Source organism: Gymnoscopelus braueri (assembly GCF_963280865.1).
Source record: "Gymnoscopelus braueri genome assembly, chromosome: 16".
Classification (NCBI taxonomy): Eukaryota; Metazoa; Chordata; class Actinopteri; order Myctophiformes; family Myctophidae; genus Gymnoscopelus; species Gymnoscopelus braueri.
In genome coordinates this window covers 50,237,110-50,257,109 of record NC_137616.1, presented here as the reverse complement: position 1 = coordinate 50,257,109, position 20,000 = coordinate 50,237,110, and the positions used below count along the sequence as shown (strand labels likewise).

General features: G+C 43.1%; 1 protein-coding gene across 1 annotated transcript in view; it reads right to left on the bottom strand.

Moving 5' to 3' along the window:
- LOC308102681 (uncharacterized protein) overlaps window positions 1–20,000 on the bottom strand; it is a 25,778-nt gene that overhangs the window by 5,328 nt on the left and 450 nt on the right. Inside the window, exons 2-10 of the mRNA XM_080452512.1 lie at window positions 19,549–19,695; window positions 18,922–18,996; window positions 18,088–18,234; window positions 17,465–17,539; window positions 16,684–16,746; window positions 14,532–14,642; window positions 11,950–12,052; window positions 4,009–4,134; window positions 3,866–3,931 (exon numbers count right to left, since the gene is read on the bottom strand). Coding sequence (XP_080308638.1) covers window positions 3,866–3,931; window positions 4,009–4,134; window positions 11,950–12,052; window positions 14,532–14,642; window positions 16,684–16,746; window positions 17,465–17,539; window positions 18,088–18,234; window positions 18,922–18,996; window positions 19,549–19,695 — 913 coding nt within the window. The remainder of the gene's footprint in view (window positions 1–3,865; window positions 3,932–4,008; window positions 4,135–11,949; window positions 12,053–14,531; window positions 14,643–16,683; window positions 16,747–17,464; window positions 17,540–18,087; window positions 18,235–18,921; window positions 18,997–19,548; window positions 19,696–20,000) is intronic.

Here is a 20,000-nt window from a genome sequence, read left to right as displayed (position 1 = left end):
GTGTACTTAATTACTACACAATGTGTACTTACTACACATGTATAGAGTCCCTGTCACTGCTGACCGCTATTTTGAGCAGTCCACCATTGGGCTGGCTAAGAAGATTGTGTCTGACCCCTCTCATGTCCTACACACTGAGTATAGGTTACTGCCGTCAGGTAGGAGGTACGGGACCCATGCGTTCAACTACAATAGGTACAAGTACTCCTTTTTCCCTTTGTCAATTACACTCCTCAATGATGTCCTTGCGGTGGGCAGACGGCGGGGCAGAAGGTTTTGAGGTGTGCTAAGGTGTTGGTCTTATTGCACTATATGCTGGATGAGGTGGTTATTATTATTTATTATTATTATGGAAGGTGATGACTAGGTCAAAAACGGATTGTACATGTCACTGTGTGTTTATGTTTTGTTTTGTCTTTGTCTTGTACTGTATGGTATTGTGTATGCTGCTGGTCTGTGTGTCCAATACAAATTTCTCCCATGGGAGACAAAATAAAGTAACCTTGAACCTATAAGTAAGTAGGTCGGGAGGTGGCTTATTGTCGGTATCAGCCTATAACACGTGGGAGTCTGTCCCCGGTACAATGAGCTAAACCCCTGGGAGATGGATTGCTGAGGTGGAGCGCCACACCTATCCTCAGCTCCCAGTACTTACCTGCATCTTTTCAGCGACAGTGAGGAGTTTCAAAGGGAGGATGCAATGCATTATGGAGGAACACTATTCCTTCAAGTATGTCTCCCTTCTGAACAGTCACCCCAACCAACCTGTGATATCCTGGAGGCCCTGACATCATCCATTAAAGGACGTGAATCGCTGGTTTCTTTAAAACTTTTTTTTTTTTAAGATATTAATTCCCATTGAAATGAGGGGAGCCGTTTTATATTTTTCTCTCCTTTGTAAATAAAGCTGTTTGTATGTGTTTGTACATAGGGACATAGGAGAAACTCCCTAGGAGAAGACAGAACGTCAGCGTGGCTCGCCGACGCAGGAGAAAACAGAACGTCAGCGTGGCTCGCCGACGCAGGAGAAAACAGAACGTCAGCGTGGCTCGCCGACGCAGGAGAAAACAGAACGTCAGCGTGGCTCGCCGACGCAGGAGAAAACAGAACGTCAGCGTGGCTCGCCGACGCAGGAGAAAACAGAACGTCAGTGTGGCTCGCCGACGCAGGAGAAAACAGAAAGTCAGCGTGGCTCGCCGACGCAGGAGAAAACAGAACGTCAGCGTGGCTCGCCGACGCAGGAGAAAACAGAACGTCAGCGTGGCTCGCCGACGCAGGAGAAAACAGAACGTCAGTGTGGCTCGCCGACGCAGGAGAAAACAGAAAGTCAGCGTGGCTCGCCGACGCAGGAGAAAACAGAAAGTCAGCGTGGCTCGCCGACGCAGGAGAAAACAGAACGTCAGCGTGGCTCGCCGACGCAGGAGAAAACAGAACGTCAGCGTGGCTCGCCGACGCAGGAGAAGATGGAACGTCGCTCGGCACCAGCAGTACCTCGGCGTTGCTGGGCAGCAGCAGCGGAGACTCGCCATCACCGTTGCTGGGCAGCTGAGGAGGTTCACCGTTGCAGGGTAGAGATGCACGCTGGTCGCCGGGGCGGTGGTGCACGCTGGTCGCCAGGCGGAGGTGCACGCTGGTCACCGGGCGGTGGTGCACACTGGTTGCCGGGCGGTGGTGGACACTGGTTGCCGGACGGTGGTGCACACTGGTCACCGGGCGGTGGTGCACACTGTTCGCCGGGCGGTGGTGCACACTGGTCGCTGGGCGGTGGTGCACACTGGTCGCTGGGCGGTGGTGCACACTGTTCGCCGGGCGGTGGTGCACACTGGTCGCTGGGCGGTGGTGCACACTGGTCGCTGGGCGGTGGTGCACACTGGTCGCTGGGCGGTGGTGCACACTGGTCGCCGGGCGGTGGTGCACACTGGTCGCTGGGCGGTGGTGCACACTGGTCGCTGGGCGGTGGTGCACACTGGTCGCCGGGCGGTGGTGCACACTGGTCGCCGGGCGGTGGTGCACACTGGTCGCTGGGCGGTGGTGCACACTGGTCGCCGGGCGGTGGTGCACACTGGTCGCCGGGCGGTGGTGCACACTGGTCGCCGGGCGGTGGTGCACACTGGTCGCCGGGCGGTGGTGCACACTGGTCGCCGGGCGGTGGTGCACACTGGTCGCCGGGCGGTGGTGCACACTGGTTGCCGGGCGGTGGTGCACACTGGTTGCCGGGCGGTGGTGCACACTGGTTGCCGGGCGGTGGTGCACACTGGTTGCCGGGCGGTGGTGCACACTGGTTGCCGGGCGGTGGTGCACACTGGTTGCCGGGCGGTGGTGCACACTGGTTGCCGGGCGGTGGTGCACACTGGTCGCTGGGCGGTTGTGCACACTGTTCGCCGGGCGGTGGTGCACACTGGTTGCCGGGCGGTGGTGCACACTGGTCGCCGGGCGGTGGTGCACACTGGTCGCTGGGCTGCAGTGGAGGCTCACCGGTGCTGGACAGCAGTGGAGCCTCAACGTGGCTGGGCAGCAGTAGAGACTCGCAGTCACCGTCGCTGAGCGGCCATGGAGGCTCGCCGCCGCTGTCGCTGGGCAGCAGTGCAGAGGCGAGTCCGGAGCACACAGGCAGGAGGCCTACATACCCAAGCCTGATTGACTGGGGTGCAGGCTGGTCACTAGCAGGCATAAGGCTGGCATGTAGATGGTTAGCATCAGGCAGGCTGGCTGGTTGAGGAGCGGGTAGGGGAGCAGGCCGGAGGCTAGCAGCCCGTAGTTTAACAGGTGCCCTGGACAGAGCAACAACCCCTTAATTGTCCCCTCAAGTTCATCAGCTAGGCTCGGACTTGAATAAGCCACTCGGAGAGCCCCTTTCAACGCCTCAATTCTTTGTTCAAGGCTGGCGGAGGGCTGCACACTGAGCTCCAAACCTGACTGGATGTATCGCAACACCTTCTTTAATTCTGCTTCCGCGACATCGTCCGCTGGGTCCATTTCTGGTCAGGTCGTACTGTCAGGGTGCGAGTTCAGAGGACCCAAATGCAGTACGACAGACAGCAACGATCAAGGTTCACAGGTTTATTAACCAAACTTAAACTTCCCATAAAATGGGGCAGGCAAAACAAGGACTCAATATGCAGATGGCATTCAGCCTAAGTACAGCCACATAACACACTAACACTAAATGACGGCCTGACAAGGAACTGAACAAACAGGGGAATATATATAGACACAGGGTTAACTGGACAAAGGTGAACACAAGACAAATCAGCACAGGGATTGGCTGGGGCACAACAGGACACAGGTGGAGAACATAACTAATACATACTGGTGAGACAAGACAGGAAGCGATAACAAGGCAGACAGGAAACAATACTACAAAATAAGAGTAGACAACATCATGGCAAAAGGCAACAGAGTAACAACAAATCTAATATACAAATAGAACATGCAGTAAGCAGAACATACAATATGCAGAATACAGAACATGCAGTATGCACTTTAGGCCTAACCGGCCTAAAGTGTCCACGACCCCATAAGGGCATTCAAGGTCTAAATAATAAAGTAGGCCTAACCGGCCTAAAGTGTCCATGACCATATAAGGGCATTCAAGGTCTAAATAATAGAGTCAAAGTCCACGGCCCGAGGAGCGGACCGTGACAACGTCTTTGTGTTTAGCCAACATGTTTCACTGTACATCTGTGCTGTTTATATGTCTTGATTAATAAAGCATTGAATCAATCAATCAATCAATCAATTTATAATTATTTTGAGCTGTTATGTTTTTATGCAGTGGATGTTCACATGTATTTACAGTGCATGTAAGTGTAAGACAAATAAACTGAATTTGAATCTGACTAATGGGTAAAACACAGATACTGACCAGTCTTTTGAGCTGATGCTTTGCTCGGGGTCTCTAAATCAGTCTTCAGATCACATATCTGCTGAGCTGTAATGACAGGTTGAAGACATTTTATAAACCATCTTCATCTAGACAGACTGAGTTTCTAATGATCCAGTTCTCACCCAGCTCTGTGTATTCTTGCTTTGTCTTCTTCAGTTCTTCATCTTTCTTCTTCAGTTCGTCATGGCTGCTCTGCAGTTCTCTCTCTTTGACTCTCATTTGTTGGTTCACATCAGCCAGTCTTCTCTCTTTGTCAACAACAGGTAAGTTATGTGTACGTTTTGACAGACCAGAGCCATAACAATATCTTGTGAAACTTTAAGTACAAGTTCAATATGTGTGGATAATTATGTTCTGTTTTTATCCACCACTCACTCAACAACAAATGTACATCAATCAATTTAATTCATTTAAATGTCCTAACTTATGTATGACATATTCACTGTAGGCAGGGGTGGGTAGAGTAGCCAAAAACGGTGCACAAGTAAAAGTATTGTTACTTTAAAATATTGACTCAGGTACAAGTAAAAGTAGTCATCCAATTAATTGAGTAAGAAAATAGTTACTGAAAATACCACTCAAGTACTGAGTTACTTAATACATCTGATGTGTTTAAATAATCAGAATGCAATTGAAATGTTCTTTGGGATGATTGGTGCTATAAAGCACCTCAGTGGTCATTATAGGTTATTTGGGATGATTGGTGCTATAAAGCACCTCAGTGGTCATTATAGGTTATTTGGGATGGTTGGTGCTATAAAGCACCTCAGTGGTCATTATTGGTTATTTGGGATGGTTGGTGCTATAAAGCACCTCAGTGGTCATTATTGGTTATTTAGGATGGTTGAGGTGCTATAAAGCACCTCAGTGGTCATTATAGGTTATTTGGGATGGTTGAGGTGCTATATACAGTAGCACCAAACACTTCTCCTATGATTACCAGGCCAAAGACACACTTTTGGTGTTATACAGCACCATTTGTTTTAGAGTGAGTATAAAAAGTGGAAAGTAGAATCTCACCAGCATGACTTTTATCACTGATGACATTACATTACATTACATTACATTACATTACAGTCATTTAGCAGACGCTTTTATCCAAAGCGACTTACAATAAGTGCATTCAACATAGGTAGGGAACGAAAACTACTAATCACCAGAAGTTTTTAGTGCATTATCTACAAAAACAAGCAACCAAGAGTATACCTAGCGCTAAGGTGCAATATATCAGCTACCTATTTCTTTAAACAGATGAGACAAAATAGCTAAATCAAATGAGCATGAGCTAAAACAAATAAGTGAATCGACTAAACAAGATCCAATAAACAATCCAATAATCCGATGTCCTAACATCAGTGGGAAGTTCATTCCACCACTGTGGGGCCAGAACAGAAAAGAGTCGTGACCGTGTGGATCGGCCAGAAGGACCCTTGAGTGACGAGGCAATCAGTCCTCTCCTTCTTCATCTTCTTCAGCTCTTCATCTTTCTGCTTCACTTGTCTGTCTGTTTCTGTCACTAGTTTATTACTTTCCTTCAATAGTTGGTCTTTCTCTTCTAGTTTCTTGTCTCTCTCTATCAATAGTTGGCATTTCTCTTCTAGTTTCTTGTCTCTCTCTATCAATAGTTGGCATTTTTCTTCTAGTTTCTTGTCTCTCTCTATCAGTCTCTGGCTGATCGTCTTCAGTTCACTCTCTCGTTGCTTCAGTTGAACTGTGAGCTTCTCTACTTGGTTGTTAAGGCCCTGCAGGTCCTTGTCTTTCTCGTCTAGTTTCTTGTCTCTATCTGTCAATAGTTGGTCTTTCTCTTCTAGTTTCTTGTTTCTCTCTGTCAATAGTTGGTCTTTCTCTTCTAGTTTCTTGTTTCTCTCTGTCAGTAGTTGGTCTTTCTCTTCTAGTTTCTTGTCTCGCTCTGTCAATAGTTGGTCTTTCCCCGCTAGTATCCTATCTCTCTCTGACAGTGTATGGCTAATCTTCTTCAGTTGAGTCTCGCTTTGCTTCAGTTGAACAGAGAGCCTCTCTACTTGGCTATGCAGGCCCTGCACATTATTTTCTTTCTCTTCTAGTTGCTTGTCTCTTTCTATCAGTGTATGGCTGATGTTCTGCAGTTGATTATCTTTTTCATTAATTAGTTTGTCTTTCTCTCCTACTTCCTTGTCTCTCTCTATCAGTGTATGGCTGATCTCCTCCAGTTCACAATTGTGTTGCTTCAGTTGAACTGTGAGCTTCTCTACTTGGTTGTTAAGGCCCTGCAGGTCCTTGTCTTTCTCTCCTAGTTTCTTGTCTCTCTCTATCAATAGTTGGTCTTTCCCCGCTAGTCTCCTGTCTCTCTCTGTCAGTGTCTGGTTGATCTTCTCCAGTTCACTCTCTCTTTCGTTCAGTTGTTTGTTTGTTTCTGTCACTAGTGTATTACTTTCCTTCAGTAGTTTGTCTTTCTCTCCTAGTTTCTTGTCTCTCTCTGTCAGAGTCTGGTTGGTCTTCTCCAGTTCACTCTCTCTTTGCTTCAGTAGTTTGTCTGATTCTCTGACTACTTTATTACTTTCCTTCAATAGTTGGTCTTTCTCTTCTAGTTTCTGGTCTCTCTCTATCACTAGTTGTTTTTTCTCATCTAGTTTCTGGTCTCTCTCTGTCAGTCTCTGGCTGATCTCCTTCAGTTGAGTCTTGCTTTGCTTCTGTTGAACAGAGAGCTTCTCTACTTGGCTATGGAGGCCCTGCAAGTTATTTTCTTTCTCTTCTAGTTTCTTGTCTCTTTCTATCAGCGTATGGCTGATGTTCTGCAGTTGATTATCTTTTTCATTAAGTAGTTCGTCTTTCTTTTCTACTTCCTTGTTTCTCTCTATCAGTCTCTGGCTGATCTCCTTCAGTTCACTATCTGTTTGCTTCAGTTGAACTGTGAGCTTCTCTACTTGGCTGTTAAGGCCCTGCAGTTCCTTGTCTTTCTCTTCTAGTTTCTTGTCTCTCTCTGAAATTGAGAGAGAGATGTTATCAGGTTTGAAACACAACCATGCACCATATGCAACAACCACCACTGGGGACCGATCCTCCTCACTACCTATGCCCACCCATAAGCACCTATCTCAGGCATAAGAGACAACATGACCCGCCAGGAGGTCCACGTGGGACCAGTGGGATATTAGATGGAAAGAGGGGTCCATCCACATAGAATGGATTTTCTTTTTACACCATTTTTTTAAATATACACTTGCGTGACGGCACTTAGTTGACCTACCACACAAGTGGACTTGAGATCCAACCTTTCCCCATGCGATTTCACTGTCTTCCCGCGGGGGCTCCACACGTCCTAAAACCTTCTCCCCCACGCAGCGGGGGTACCATTGTCTTTAAATATCCATTATCTTTGCTTACACAACATTTCAATCCCACTCACACCTCCGAGGTACGCTTCATTTGGCTCAAGAGGCAGAAATGTGTTTTCTAACATACAGTATAACTCAGAACGTGTGTCCAGGAGGAACATATTCCCAAACCTGGCCAGTGGCAATCCACATTTTTAAATACCCACAGTTCAGACGCTTTTACTTTGGAAAAAAATATTCACTGGTAGCGTCAGAGTAAACGATGTTTCCTTACATAGATTAACTTTTCAAAGTTACATTTATGCCTGTTTGCAGCCAGTGTCTGTCTCCATGTGCCCATACGCATATTTAATTGAAGAGCATAGAATAGATATGACGAGGGAAAGTGCACTCCATTGGGAATGGTAACTAAGAGATCCGATGTATAAAATCTTATGACAAAATTAAACAGCTGATTGCTGTGAGCTGGAATTAGGCTACATAAATTCTTAAACCATAGATGCCATTGTCACCACAAACAGACCTAAAGTCTACACATGTCTAAGAAGTGCTACCGTATACTTCACAGACTATTACTTGATAATTATTTGTTCGACAACACACAAACAGGGTTAAAAATGGATACATGAACACAGGATTTTACTATGCATGCGGCATGTGATAGTGGGGTACCTTAGCAAAATTACGATACAAACCGGATAAAAGCGCCAAATTGTGCATGAGGCTTCTTTAGGACCCACTGACGGATCCATAAAAAAAAACAGGCCGATTCACTTTTTGGCCTATAACTCTTGAACCGTAAGGTCATAGCATAAAAAATTCATCTTGGATCATTTTCCGATTTAAAGATCTTCAAAACATATTTTGCTACTACTCCTACACATTTGGTCCAAAACTCACACAAATCGGCGCACACTCTGTGTTTGGTCATGTGATCAAGATGTATCAGACTTTTCATATTCCCTTCGGATTGGCTATGATTGGCTTCTGAAATGTGTGGGAGGGTCCATTTGACAAAATAAAGCACAAATCAGGAACACAGCATCCTATCTGTCCCAAATGTTTATCATTGAGGGGCCACTAATAAATGCAGAGCCAATGCGATTTCACTTCCACCCATAGGGAAGTGAACCCTAAACGACTAACCAAACCCTAACCTAACGACTGGAGACCTGTCGCTCTCACCCCGATAGTCAGCAAATGCTTTGAGAAACTGAAGAGGAATCAGCTCCACGCTACCTGCCTCACTGGACCCGTGGCAGTTTGCATATACCGCAAAAACAGATCCACCGATGACGCTATTGCCATGGCTCTCCACACCGTCCTCTCGCACATGGACAACAAGCTGCTGAAGGACAGATATGTACATATGCTGTTCGTGGACTACAGCTCAGCATTCAACACCTTTGTCCCAGCAAAACTTGACACAAAGCTCCGAGACCTAGGGCTACACCCAAGCATGTGCGACTGGATACAAGACTTCCTGTCAAACTGACATCAGGAGAATGGGCAGCATCACATCTGACCCCCTGACCCTCAACACTGGAGTACCCCAGGGATGCGTGCCCTCTCTTCTTCTCCCTGTGCACATATGACTGCACAGCCACACATGACTCCAACACCATCATAAAGTACGCGGACGACACGACAGTGATATGATGAGTCGACTATAGAGATGAGATAAACTCACTGGCACTTTGGTGACGGGAGAACAACCTAACATAGTGGGACATGTAGATGGTTTGCTTGCCTGGTAAAGAGTAAGAATGAAAACTGAAATTTGGCTGGAAGTACTGTTTGAAATGGTATATAAATATTGAAGATAGTATATTGAGGGCTGAATATAGAAGTGAAGACGAATCCCATGGACTAGAATTTGTAGCTACTGTAAACTTTTGTTGTATTATATATCATTTATGGAGGTAAGAAGGATGGAAAACATTTTCTGTTTTTGGGCGGATTTTGTTTTTTTGCTACTTTATTATTGGTTATGTTATTTAATTCTTATTTTTGACAGATATTTTTTTTTATTACCTTTTTTACTTTTTTTTCCCGACTTTTTTTTTCGCCTCTCCAAACTGCCGCTCTAGGCGGCCGCCTAGGTCGCCTGTATGGACGCGCCGGCCCTGGGTCCATAACATTTCACTGAGCTAGGGAATGAGCTAGGTCTCGACTTTGTACTATCTTGGCTAAGTGGTTAAAACAATACATTCATTTATTTCACCCTACCTCTCGAACATAAGGTTGCACAGACTTAGCGAGCTGCAGGCACACTTAAAATGTATTTTATGTTTTATGTTATTATATTGTTATAGTTAGAGTCTGGTATTATTCTGGTGGTCCTTGTGGTGAAATGGTGATATGTATATCTGTCAGGTTTGAATTATGAAACAGCAAATTGTATCACTAATTTCTCTAAAAAGAGAACACTTCATGCAGTAAGGCATGTTTTTGGTTTGATTCACATGCTCATGGAGATGGCTGCAGTAGCTCTTTGTGACTGCAATAAGTATCCTGATATTACTGATCTTCACAGATCAGTTTTTGTTTGTTTGATGATAATTTCAACTGCTAGTTAAAAGGATGGCAGATGGTTCAACAAATCAGATATTGGTGAAGCATGAGGGCGGATTCAGACTGGGTCCGTTTGAATCAAACCGTTCCCGAGTACGATTGGCCTCTCGCAGCTGGCCAGTATTCACATTGGCCAAGATTCTTCCGCACTCGAGACCATTTAATTTAACAGTAATGGTAAATATGTGCCTCATGGGGGCGTTGTTGACTATGGGGCTTTGGGAGCTAGAGAATGTCATTCACAGAAGAAGAGTCACTTGTCAGAGTTAAGAGTGAATAATAAAGTTTGACTGTGTTCCTGACGTTGTCTTGAGTTATAATAATAACAGAACAACAATACACAACCAAAGCAGTGTGTGCGTTGGTCTTTGAAACCTCAAAATGTAACGTTGTCTCTGTTAATATGATATTGGCGTCACGGACGCATCCTTGGTATTTTAGCAGTGACGTCACGGACTAATCCTTTGTACATTTATCCTTATATATGCGTTCGCTACACATGTGTTTTTTGTTTATTATTTTTCACGGCTCGCGCTACTCAAACACTAGCGGGATTATTATTTCTTGTCAACATTCAAGTAGAACTATGAGAAGGTATAACCCAGCTAAAATAATGTGTCATTATAAAAATATATAAATGATATATGATTAGCAGTCCACTTCCTCCTGTTGGTACGGATGGATTCACATTGCATCGTTCCGTACCCGAATACGCATGATCCGGATCCGAGTCTACCTCCGGAGGCGGTCTCGGGTACGGTACGGTGATCCGTTTCGGGGAACGATACGCAACGTTCACACTACCACAACATCAGCCAAGTGGTCCAGGGTGCGCACCCGGGACCATAGTGTGAATCCGCCCTAAGACTAACACACACCGACACAAACAGGGGCGAAAACATAATCTCTGCCTCTCAGACTTCCAGCCTCGTGAGATAATGAATCACTGGGGACATACAGTCATTATTTTATAAAATAACTGTTGACATTTTGTTAAAGTTTGACATAATTTTTTAGCATCATGATTAAGTATTGTGGTAAATTGATTGTGATCATCAGTTTTTGATGACTAATGGAATTATTTAATTATATCCAAATTTGAAAATAAAATTACACCAACCTCAATGTCTCACAACTAAATGCTTTTTTAAATGATATGTTCTAAAATAATTTGCAATAATTATGCAATGTAGGGGAGAACGGGGTAAGATGAACCTCTGGGTAAGTTGAACCACCCCCTGTATCTTTAAAACTATACACACGAGTTGTCATATGACCTTAAAATCAGGACACACCCATAATTTCCACCTGGCTGTGAAGTTGAGAGACACATGGGTAAAGTGATAAGCATATTTCTACACAAAAAAATGTTTTTTGCTGGTCAAAGTGAATTTTTTACTTTTCTGGTATAATGATTTTTATTTTAAAGCAAATGTACCCAGGTCTAAACTTATATATCATGCATGTTGGTGATATTCCAATGTATAAAACCATGTGAATCATTTAGCTAAAGATTAGCTTGAAGCATTAAGCTAGCCAGGTTAGGTCAAATGGTGGCCATGGGGCAAGATGCCTTGGGGTAAATTGAGCCAATTTTCCTAATATTAATCACTATTAATATTTTTATTATGTCTTTGCTTCTCAAATTATGCTGTATGACCTTTCATTTGGATGAATACACTCATTTAAGAGAAGTTTTCAATATTGTATTAACAATTGCAAATATTAAAAGGTTCTGAATAACAAACTTTATTTAATTGGTTTTATATTGTTTAAATACCATTAAGAAAATAAATAAGACTATTTGCAAAAGGGAAATGTGTTATTAAATTATTGTTGATACGTGAATACATTATTTGTTCAAGTTTAAACTTGAAAATGCAAAATATCATATGGGTAAATTTACCCCTTGCCTAGGATCAACTTACCCCTTGCCTGGGGCAAGTTGAACCACATGACCACTTTTTTTTGAGAACCCATATTTTTACAACCATTTGTCATAGATGCACAATCATTATTTCAATTAATAGAAGACATCTTGAAGTTTTAGTAGATGTTTAGATTTTACTTCCATCTCATTTTTCCTTGCCTAGAGGTCAACATAAGTAAAAAGTGGTTCATCTTACTCCGTTCTCCCCTACGTATGTTACCATACTAATGCTATCCTACACTTACCGGCAACTGTTGCAGAGTTCTCAGCTTCTGTTGATGTCTTGCTGTCTTCAGTGCCGGTGCGACCTTCAGAGAAAAAGAACCTGGCAACACGAGTTGCCAGGTTCTGGAAAGAAACAAGCATCCAGTGTTAAATCGTTCGGCAGTAGCGCTAGCCTCTCAGGCTAGCTACTCTCATGTTTGACTATCATGAGACTCCACAATGACTAGCAGTAGAGAAAAAAACAACTTTGCATCGGTTATAATAGACGAATCTCCCTAACCCACGCGCTCCCATTATGACAACGGAGGGGGTTTAAAAAATGACGACAGGGGAATCTATGGAAAAAAAGAACGCCACTTTTCACGTCAATAGGTGAGTAACGAGACATCAAAGACAACACTTAATTTGTCCGGTATTCTCCTTTAACAACTGTGAGCTACATTATTCAAACACAGCACGTGATATACAGTCTAAGCTAAGCCTACTTCAAACAAACACACACACGCACACACACATCTTCATTGTAAGATTAACTCACCATGCTGTGGAGGTTCAAAGAGATTAACGCACGGCACTTCCAAAGTTTGTACAATGTTTAAGTCACAGGAGCTGGTTTTCATATCGTAAATATGAACGTTGGCCCAAATCTTGCGTTTAATCCACATGGTTCTTGTTTATTTGTGTTGCTGTCACAGACCATGAAAGCAGAGCCAAACTGGTTAACAGAAACAAACTTACCCTAAAAGCGGAGGATTTCTAAATAAGAGCCACTTATAAAGATTACTCGACAGTAGTTTTATTTTTTTGTCTACTTACAGGAAGTAGAAGTGACACATCAGTACCAGCGACGGTATGCAAGAGGTTTGCATATGTTCTGCCGCGCAACATTAAAACTAAAGCAACATATGTTTCTAAATATATATAATTCACACAGCAGGGCCCGAATGTATACATTTTTATAAATAATAATAATAATAATATATATAATATTAAAATAAAATAATATAAATTAAAAAAAACATTACAATAATATATATATTTTTTAAATACATAATTCACACAGGGCCCCTGCAGGCTGCAGGCCGTGGAACACAAGTTCCACTAAGTTCCGCGGTTAATGCGGCCCTGAGCATACCCTACTTTATCATCAATTAAAAAATAAATGGGACCATAATTTCCCAAAACGCATATCATGGTGATTGAAAGAAGACTTTAAACTAGTGACTGGAAGCAAATAGTATTTATGACAATGTTTATTAAGGTAAGAAAATCAAGTCTAAAGTTCGTCAAACACCCATCCACTTGAATGGAGAAAAAATCGTTCTGACATCAGCAGGGGTAAAACAGCGAACCTACTGGCCATTCATATGAACTTTTACTTCCTATATAGACTATTTCAAAGCAGGAAGCTGGGCCCTTAGAGCCTGCAGTACTCAAGCACGGCTTGAGTACTGGGGGCTGGTGTTAGGTGTGAAGATGAAGATAGAACAATGCTGTGTGGAGCTCAGGGAGGAGATAAGAAAGGCAGCCAGAGAGAAAGTAGGGAGGAGTACAAAGAGATGAGGGGTAAGGCAGAGAGAAAGGTGGTGAGGGTTAAAGGATGGATGGAAATGTTCTAGCAACCAAAGACAGTGTGTTGAGAAGATGGAAGGAGCACTTTGAGGAAACAGATGGAGGAAAGTGTCAGGCAGGGGTGGACTGGCCATTTGGCGTACCGGGCAAATGCCCAGCGGCCCACTGGCCAGAATTGAGGATGAGGAAGGAAGGACATCATCAGAAATGATTAAATTAGAGGATCAGCCCAGGCTACAAGGTTTGGGGATATAGCGAGAGAGGCAAGGTTGAGATGGTTTGGACATGTGAAAAGGAGGGATGAGGGGTACATTGGGAAAAGGATGCTGAAGATTTAAGCTGCCAGATAAGAGGAGAAGAGGAAGGCCAAAGCAGAGGTTTAAGGATGCGGTGAGAGACGACATGCAGATGGCTGGATTCACTGAGGAAGACACAGAACCAGATGGGATTTTTTTTTGTACAGGTTCATTCATGAGATTTTGTTTTGCTTTAATCCCTAAGTTTGACTGTGAGCACAGTTGTAGGGCGTGTTTCTGACCGGACCAAAATGCCAGGGCTGAATTTTGGTCCCAGTCCGGCCCTGGAAACAAGTCCGCAAGGACTTTTATGAACGGACCTGTTAGACAAAGTATTTTAAATGTAACTGTGCTGTTTTAAAAAAATTTTGCCTAATAATATTCAATCAATCAATCAAAACACAGCTCAGATCTGCGCACTTGGTGATGTAAAATAAATATCTGTAGTGTAAAAAATGTGGCCACAGTGACGTTACGAAAACATGGGGCATTTATCTTGTGTCCTTCTCTCTCCCCACTAGCAAAACCCATTGGAAATGCACTGGGTGCTTAAAGTAAAAAAAAAAAAAAAAATAGGTCTATGAAAACTACAAATTATTTCAAAAAGAAAATTACAAGCATACGATTCCACAGTGGTCCCCAGACCCAACGATAAAAAACAGTGAGGTAGATAAACATTAAAATCATAATTTACTCTTACTTTTAATTAATGACTTTATGGAAAATAAAAATACCTGCTGCTCTTTGATCTTCTGGTCAGACTGCTGCTTGTCATTCTCCAGATCCAGATCCTCCACTAGCTCGTTGACTCTCTCAGCTCTCTCCAGATCCTCCTGGAGCTTCTTCTGTTCCTCCAGAGAAGGGGGTAAAGACATTGGCCCTCATTTATCAACGGAGCGTATAAACCGGCTTATATTTTTCCATATATTCGGCCGTACACCAACGTCGAAGTCACATTTATCAATAAATCCTACACAGCCAATCCTGGTGTACATCAGGTCGGAGCTTTGATAAATCTCACGTCTGAAAACGAGCGTCATTTAAATAACACGCCCTTAAATATTCTGGAAACACCCCGATTTTACGACATGAAGAACCGAAAAGAAAGAGTTTGGCCGGCTCGCCTGGCCTCGCTGCCTGTCAAGTCACACACGCACACGCACACGCATCTCTCTCTCTCTCTCTCTCTCTCTCTCTCTCTCTCTCTCTCTCTCTCTCTCTCTCTCTCTCTCTCCTCTCTCTCTCTCTCTCTCTCTCTCTCTCTCTCTCTCTCTCTCTCTCTCTCTCTCTCTCTCCTCTCTCTCTCTCTCTCTCTCTCTCTCTCTCACTCACTCACTCACTCACTCACTCACTCACTCACTCACTCACTCACTCACTCACTCACTCACTCACTCACTCACACACACACACACACACACACACACACACACACACACACACACACACACACACACACACACACACGCCCAACTGTGTTTTTCATGTAATCCGTACCGTAGCGGTACAATCTTTGTCACGTAGGCTTGTAGCCTACATGAATGACATATTATGATACCAATCACATAGCCATGAATGGAATACGTTTGTATATTAATTTATTTAACCCATACCGAGCAGTGCACAAGCAGTCATGTAGGATATTCCCCGTGAGACTCGGACGGGCGGCAGTGATTCCCGTAGTCCTACCACCACGTTAATAAGAGATTGGAGCGTCGGGTTTATATCCTTAACCCAGCCAGGTTGTAGTCTTCAAAACTCTCTATGACATAACTCCCTAACATAGGACAAGCTACTGTAAGTTTGTACACCTCACTGTCCATGAAAAGATCGTCGGGAGTCCCGAAAATGCGCTCGCAGAAGCGCTGTATATTTTGAAAATAGCAGATCTACAAGCTCACAACGCATCGCGATGCGACCCGTTTTTGAGCTTGCAATTTTAAAATAGCCAATGCAACTGATCACTGTTAAAGCAGTTTGTTTAAATTACTTTATAAAATGTTATATTTTCACAGGGATTATTTATTAGTGTAGATATACATTTAGGAGTGGATTATGTGTCCAGATGCCTGTCAGACAGTCAGACAATTCTGCTCCGCAGGTCTAGAATGGAATAAACGGGTGCAGCCAACGTCAACAACTGGTCTCGACCAGACGTGAGATCTCAGCCTACGGTAGGATGAAGCCCACGTCAGGATATATTGATAAATGCCTTTATATATATTTTGTAGCCCAACGTGTGATAATCATCATTTACTCTTACGTATTACTCTTACTCAGTGTGTGTGTGTGCGACTGTGCGTGCGTGCGTGTGTGCGTGCGTGTGCGTGCGTGGACCAAGAGCATTCCCATTGTTTACACAACTATTTAAGTTTAATACTGAGCTTTATTGTTTGGTTTGTTACCGTTGTATAGAATATATATATTAATCTGTGTATGTAACAGAGTGGCTCAGAGCCTCTGCCTGTAGACCAAAATATGCTTAGGTGCATTACCATTTAGGCTAGTGGTGAAGATGTTGGCTTTCAATGCAGGAGACCCAAGTACATCCATACTGAATGTATTTACTGGTGTCATATAGTGTGAACTCTCACATCACATCCATAATGAATGTATTTACTGGTGTCATATAGTGTGAACTCTCACATCACATCCATACTGAATGTATTTACTGGTGTCAGATAGTGTGAACTCTCACATCACATCCATACTGAATGTATTTACTGGTGTCATATAGTGTGAACTCTCACATCACATCCATACTGAATGTATTTACTGGTGTCAGATAGTGTGAACTCTCACATCACATCCATACTGAATGTATTTACTACATAACAATTATAATTGACTCTTACTTTTTATTAATGACTTTATGGAAAATATAAATACCTGCTGCTCTTTGATCTTCTGGTCAGACTGCTGCTTGTCATTCTGCAGATCCATGAAGGATTCCTGGGATCGACAATAATACATTTGTACATCATTATTCAGTAAACAAGAGAGTTCAAAACATCACATTCACTTCATATTTAAAATTAAAATGTAGGCATTTATCAGCACTCATCCAGAGTGGTGTGTGTGTGTGTGTGTGTGTGTGTGTGTGTGTGTGTGTGTGCGTGTGCGTGGCGTGCGTGCGTGCGTGCGTGCGTGCGTGCGTGCGTGCGTGCGTGCGTGCGTGCGTGCGTGCGTGCGTGCATGCATGTACTGTTGCCCCAACAGCTACAGATCCTACAGCGCTTATAAAGAGTCATAAGAGTCATTGGACAGGCATCATAGCCTTTAAAACAATGATATTATAGGTTAATGTGTGATAATCATCATTTACTCGTACTTATTACTCTTACTCAGTGATTCTCAACGTTGTGCATTTCAAGGACCCCCAGTTGGATATACATTAGGCCATGGACCCCCATTTGATATGATTTATGTAAACCTCCGGGACCCCAATTCAGTGTTAATGTAACTCTCAGAGTGTACAAATGGAACCAAATGGACCCATAAGGGTACATTTGGTTCCATTTGTACACTCTCAGAGTTACAGAGCTGTAAGTGTTCATTTGTAACTCTGGTGGTCCCCAGACCCAACGTTAGGAACCAGTGAAGTAGATAAACATTAAGATCATAATTTATTATTACTTTTTTTTAATGACTTCATGGAAAATACAAATACCTGCTGCTCTTTGATCTTCTGGTCAGAATCACTCAGCTTCTTCTTCATCTCTTTCTCCAGTTCTTTAATACGAAACTTTAAATCAATGATATTATAGGTTAACGTGTGATAATCATCATTTACTCTCATTTATTACTCTTACTCAGTGATACTCAACGTTGTGCATTTCAAGGACCCCCAGTTGGATATACATTAGACCATGGACCCCCATTTGATATGATTTTTTTTTTAGACTGCTGCTTGTCATTCTGCAGATCCATGAAGGATTCCTGGGATCGACAATAATACATTTGTACATCATTATTCAGTAAACATGAGAGTTCAAAACATCACATTCACTTCATATTTAAAATTAAAATGTAGGCATTTAGCAGACACTCATCCAGAGCAACGCGTGCGTGCGTGCGTGTGTGCGTGTGTGCGTGTGTGTGTGTGTGTGTGTGTGTGACCCATAAGGGTCCATTTGGTTCCATGTGTACACTCTCAGAGTTACAGAGCTGCAATGGTTAATTTGTAACCCTGGTCGTTCCCAGACCCAACGTTAGGAACCAGTGAGTAGATAAACATAACAATTATAATTGACTCTTACTTTTTATTAATGACTTTATGGAAAATAGAAATACCTGCTGCTCTTTGATCTTCTGGTGACACTGCTGCTTGTCATTCTTCAGATCCATGATGGATTCCTGGGATCTTTTCAGATCCTCCTGCAGCTTTCTGTTGAATCTCTCCAGGTCCATGTGGAGCTTCTTCTCTTCCTCCAGAGAACCCTCCAAATGCACAATAATACATTTGTACATCATTATTCAGTAAACAAGAGAGTTCAAAACATCACATTCACTTCATATTTAAAATTAAAATGTAGGCATTTATCAGCACTCATCCAGAGTGGTGTGTGTGTGTGTGTGTGTGTGTGTGTGTGTGTGTGTGCGTGTGCGTGGCGTGCGTGCGTGCGTGCGTGTGTGCGTGCGTGCGTGCGTGCATGCATGTACTGTTGCCCCAACAGCTACAGATCCTACAGCGCTTATAAAGAGTCATAAGAGTCATTGGACAGGCATCATAGCCTTTAAAACAATGATATTATAGGTTAATGTGTGATAATCATCATTTACTCGTACTTATTACTCTTACTCAGTGATTCTCAACGTTGTGCATTTCAAGGACCCCCAGTTGGATATACATTAGGCCATGGACCCCCATTTGATATGATTTATGTAAACCTCCGGGACCCCAATTCAGTGTTAATGTAACTCTCAGAGTGTACAAATGGAACCAAATGGACCCATAAGGGTACATTTGGTTCCATTTGTACACTCTCAGAGTTACAGAGCTGTAAGTGTTCATTTGTAACTCTGGTGGTCCCCAGACCCAACGTTAGGAACCAGTGAAGTAGATAAACATTAAGATCATAATTTATTATTACTTTTTTTTAATGACTTCATGGAAAATACAAATACCTGCTGCTCTTTGATCTTCTGGTCAGAATCACTCAGCTTCTTCTTCATCTCTTTCTCCAGTTCTTTAATACGAAACTTTAAATCAATGATATTATAGGTTAACGTGTGATAATCATCATTTACTCTCATTTATTACTCTTACTCAGTGATACTCAACGTTGTGCATTTCAAGGACCCCCAGTTGGATATACATTAGACCATGGACCCCCATTTGATATGATTTTTTTTTTAGACTGCTGCTTGTCATTCTGCAGATCCATGAAGGATTCCTGGGATCGACAATAATACATTTGTACATCATTATTCAGTAAACATGAGAGTTCAAAACATCACATTCACTTCATATTTAAAATTAAAATGTAGGCATTTAGCAGACACTCATCCAGAGCAACGCGTGCGTGCGTGCGTGTGTGTGTGCGTGTGTGTGCGTGTGTGTGTGTGTGTGTGTGTGACCCATAAGGGTCCATTTGGTTCCATGTGTACACTCTCAGAGTTACAGAGCTGCAATGGTTAATTTGTAACCCTGGTCGTTCCCAGACCCAACGTTAGGAACCAGTGAGTAGATAAACATAACAATTATAATTGACTCTTACTTTTTATTAATGACTTTATGGAAAATAGAAATACCTGCTGCTCTTTGATCTTCTGGTGACACTGCTGCTTGTCATTCTCCAGATCCATGATGGATTCCTGGGATCCTTTCAGATCCTCCTCCAGCTTTCTGTTGACTCTCTCCAGGTCCATGTGGAGCTTCTTCTCTTCCTCCAGAGAACCCTCCAAATGCACAATAATACATTTGTACATCATTATTCAGTAAACAAGAGAGTTCAAAACATCACATTCACTTCATATTTAAAATTAAAATGTAGGCATTTATCAGCACTCATCCAGAGTGGTGTGTGTGTGTGTGTGTGTGTGTGTGTGTGTGTGTGTGTGTGTGTGTGTGTGTGTGTGTGTGCGTGTGCGTGGCGTGCGTGCGTGCGTGCGTGCGTGCATGCATGTACTGTTGCCCCAACAGCTACAGATCCTACAGCGCTTATAAAGAGTCATAAGAGTCATTGGACAGGCATCATAGCCTT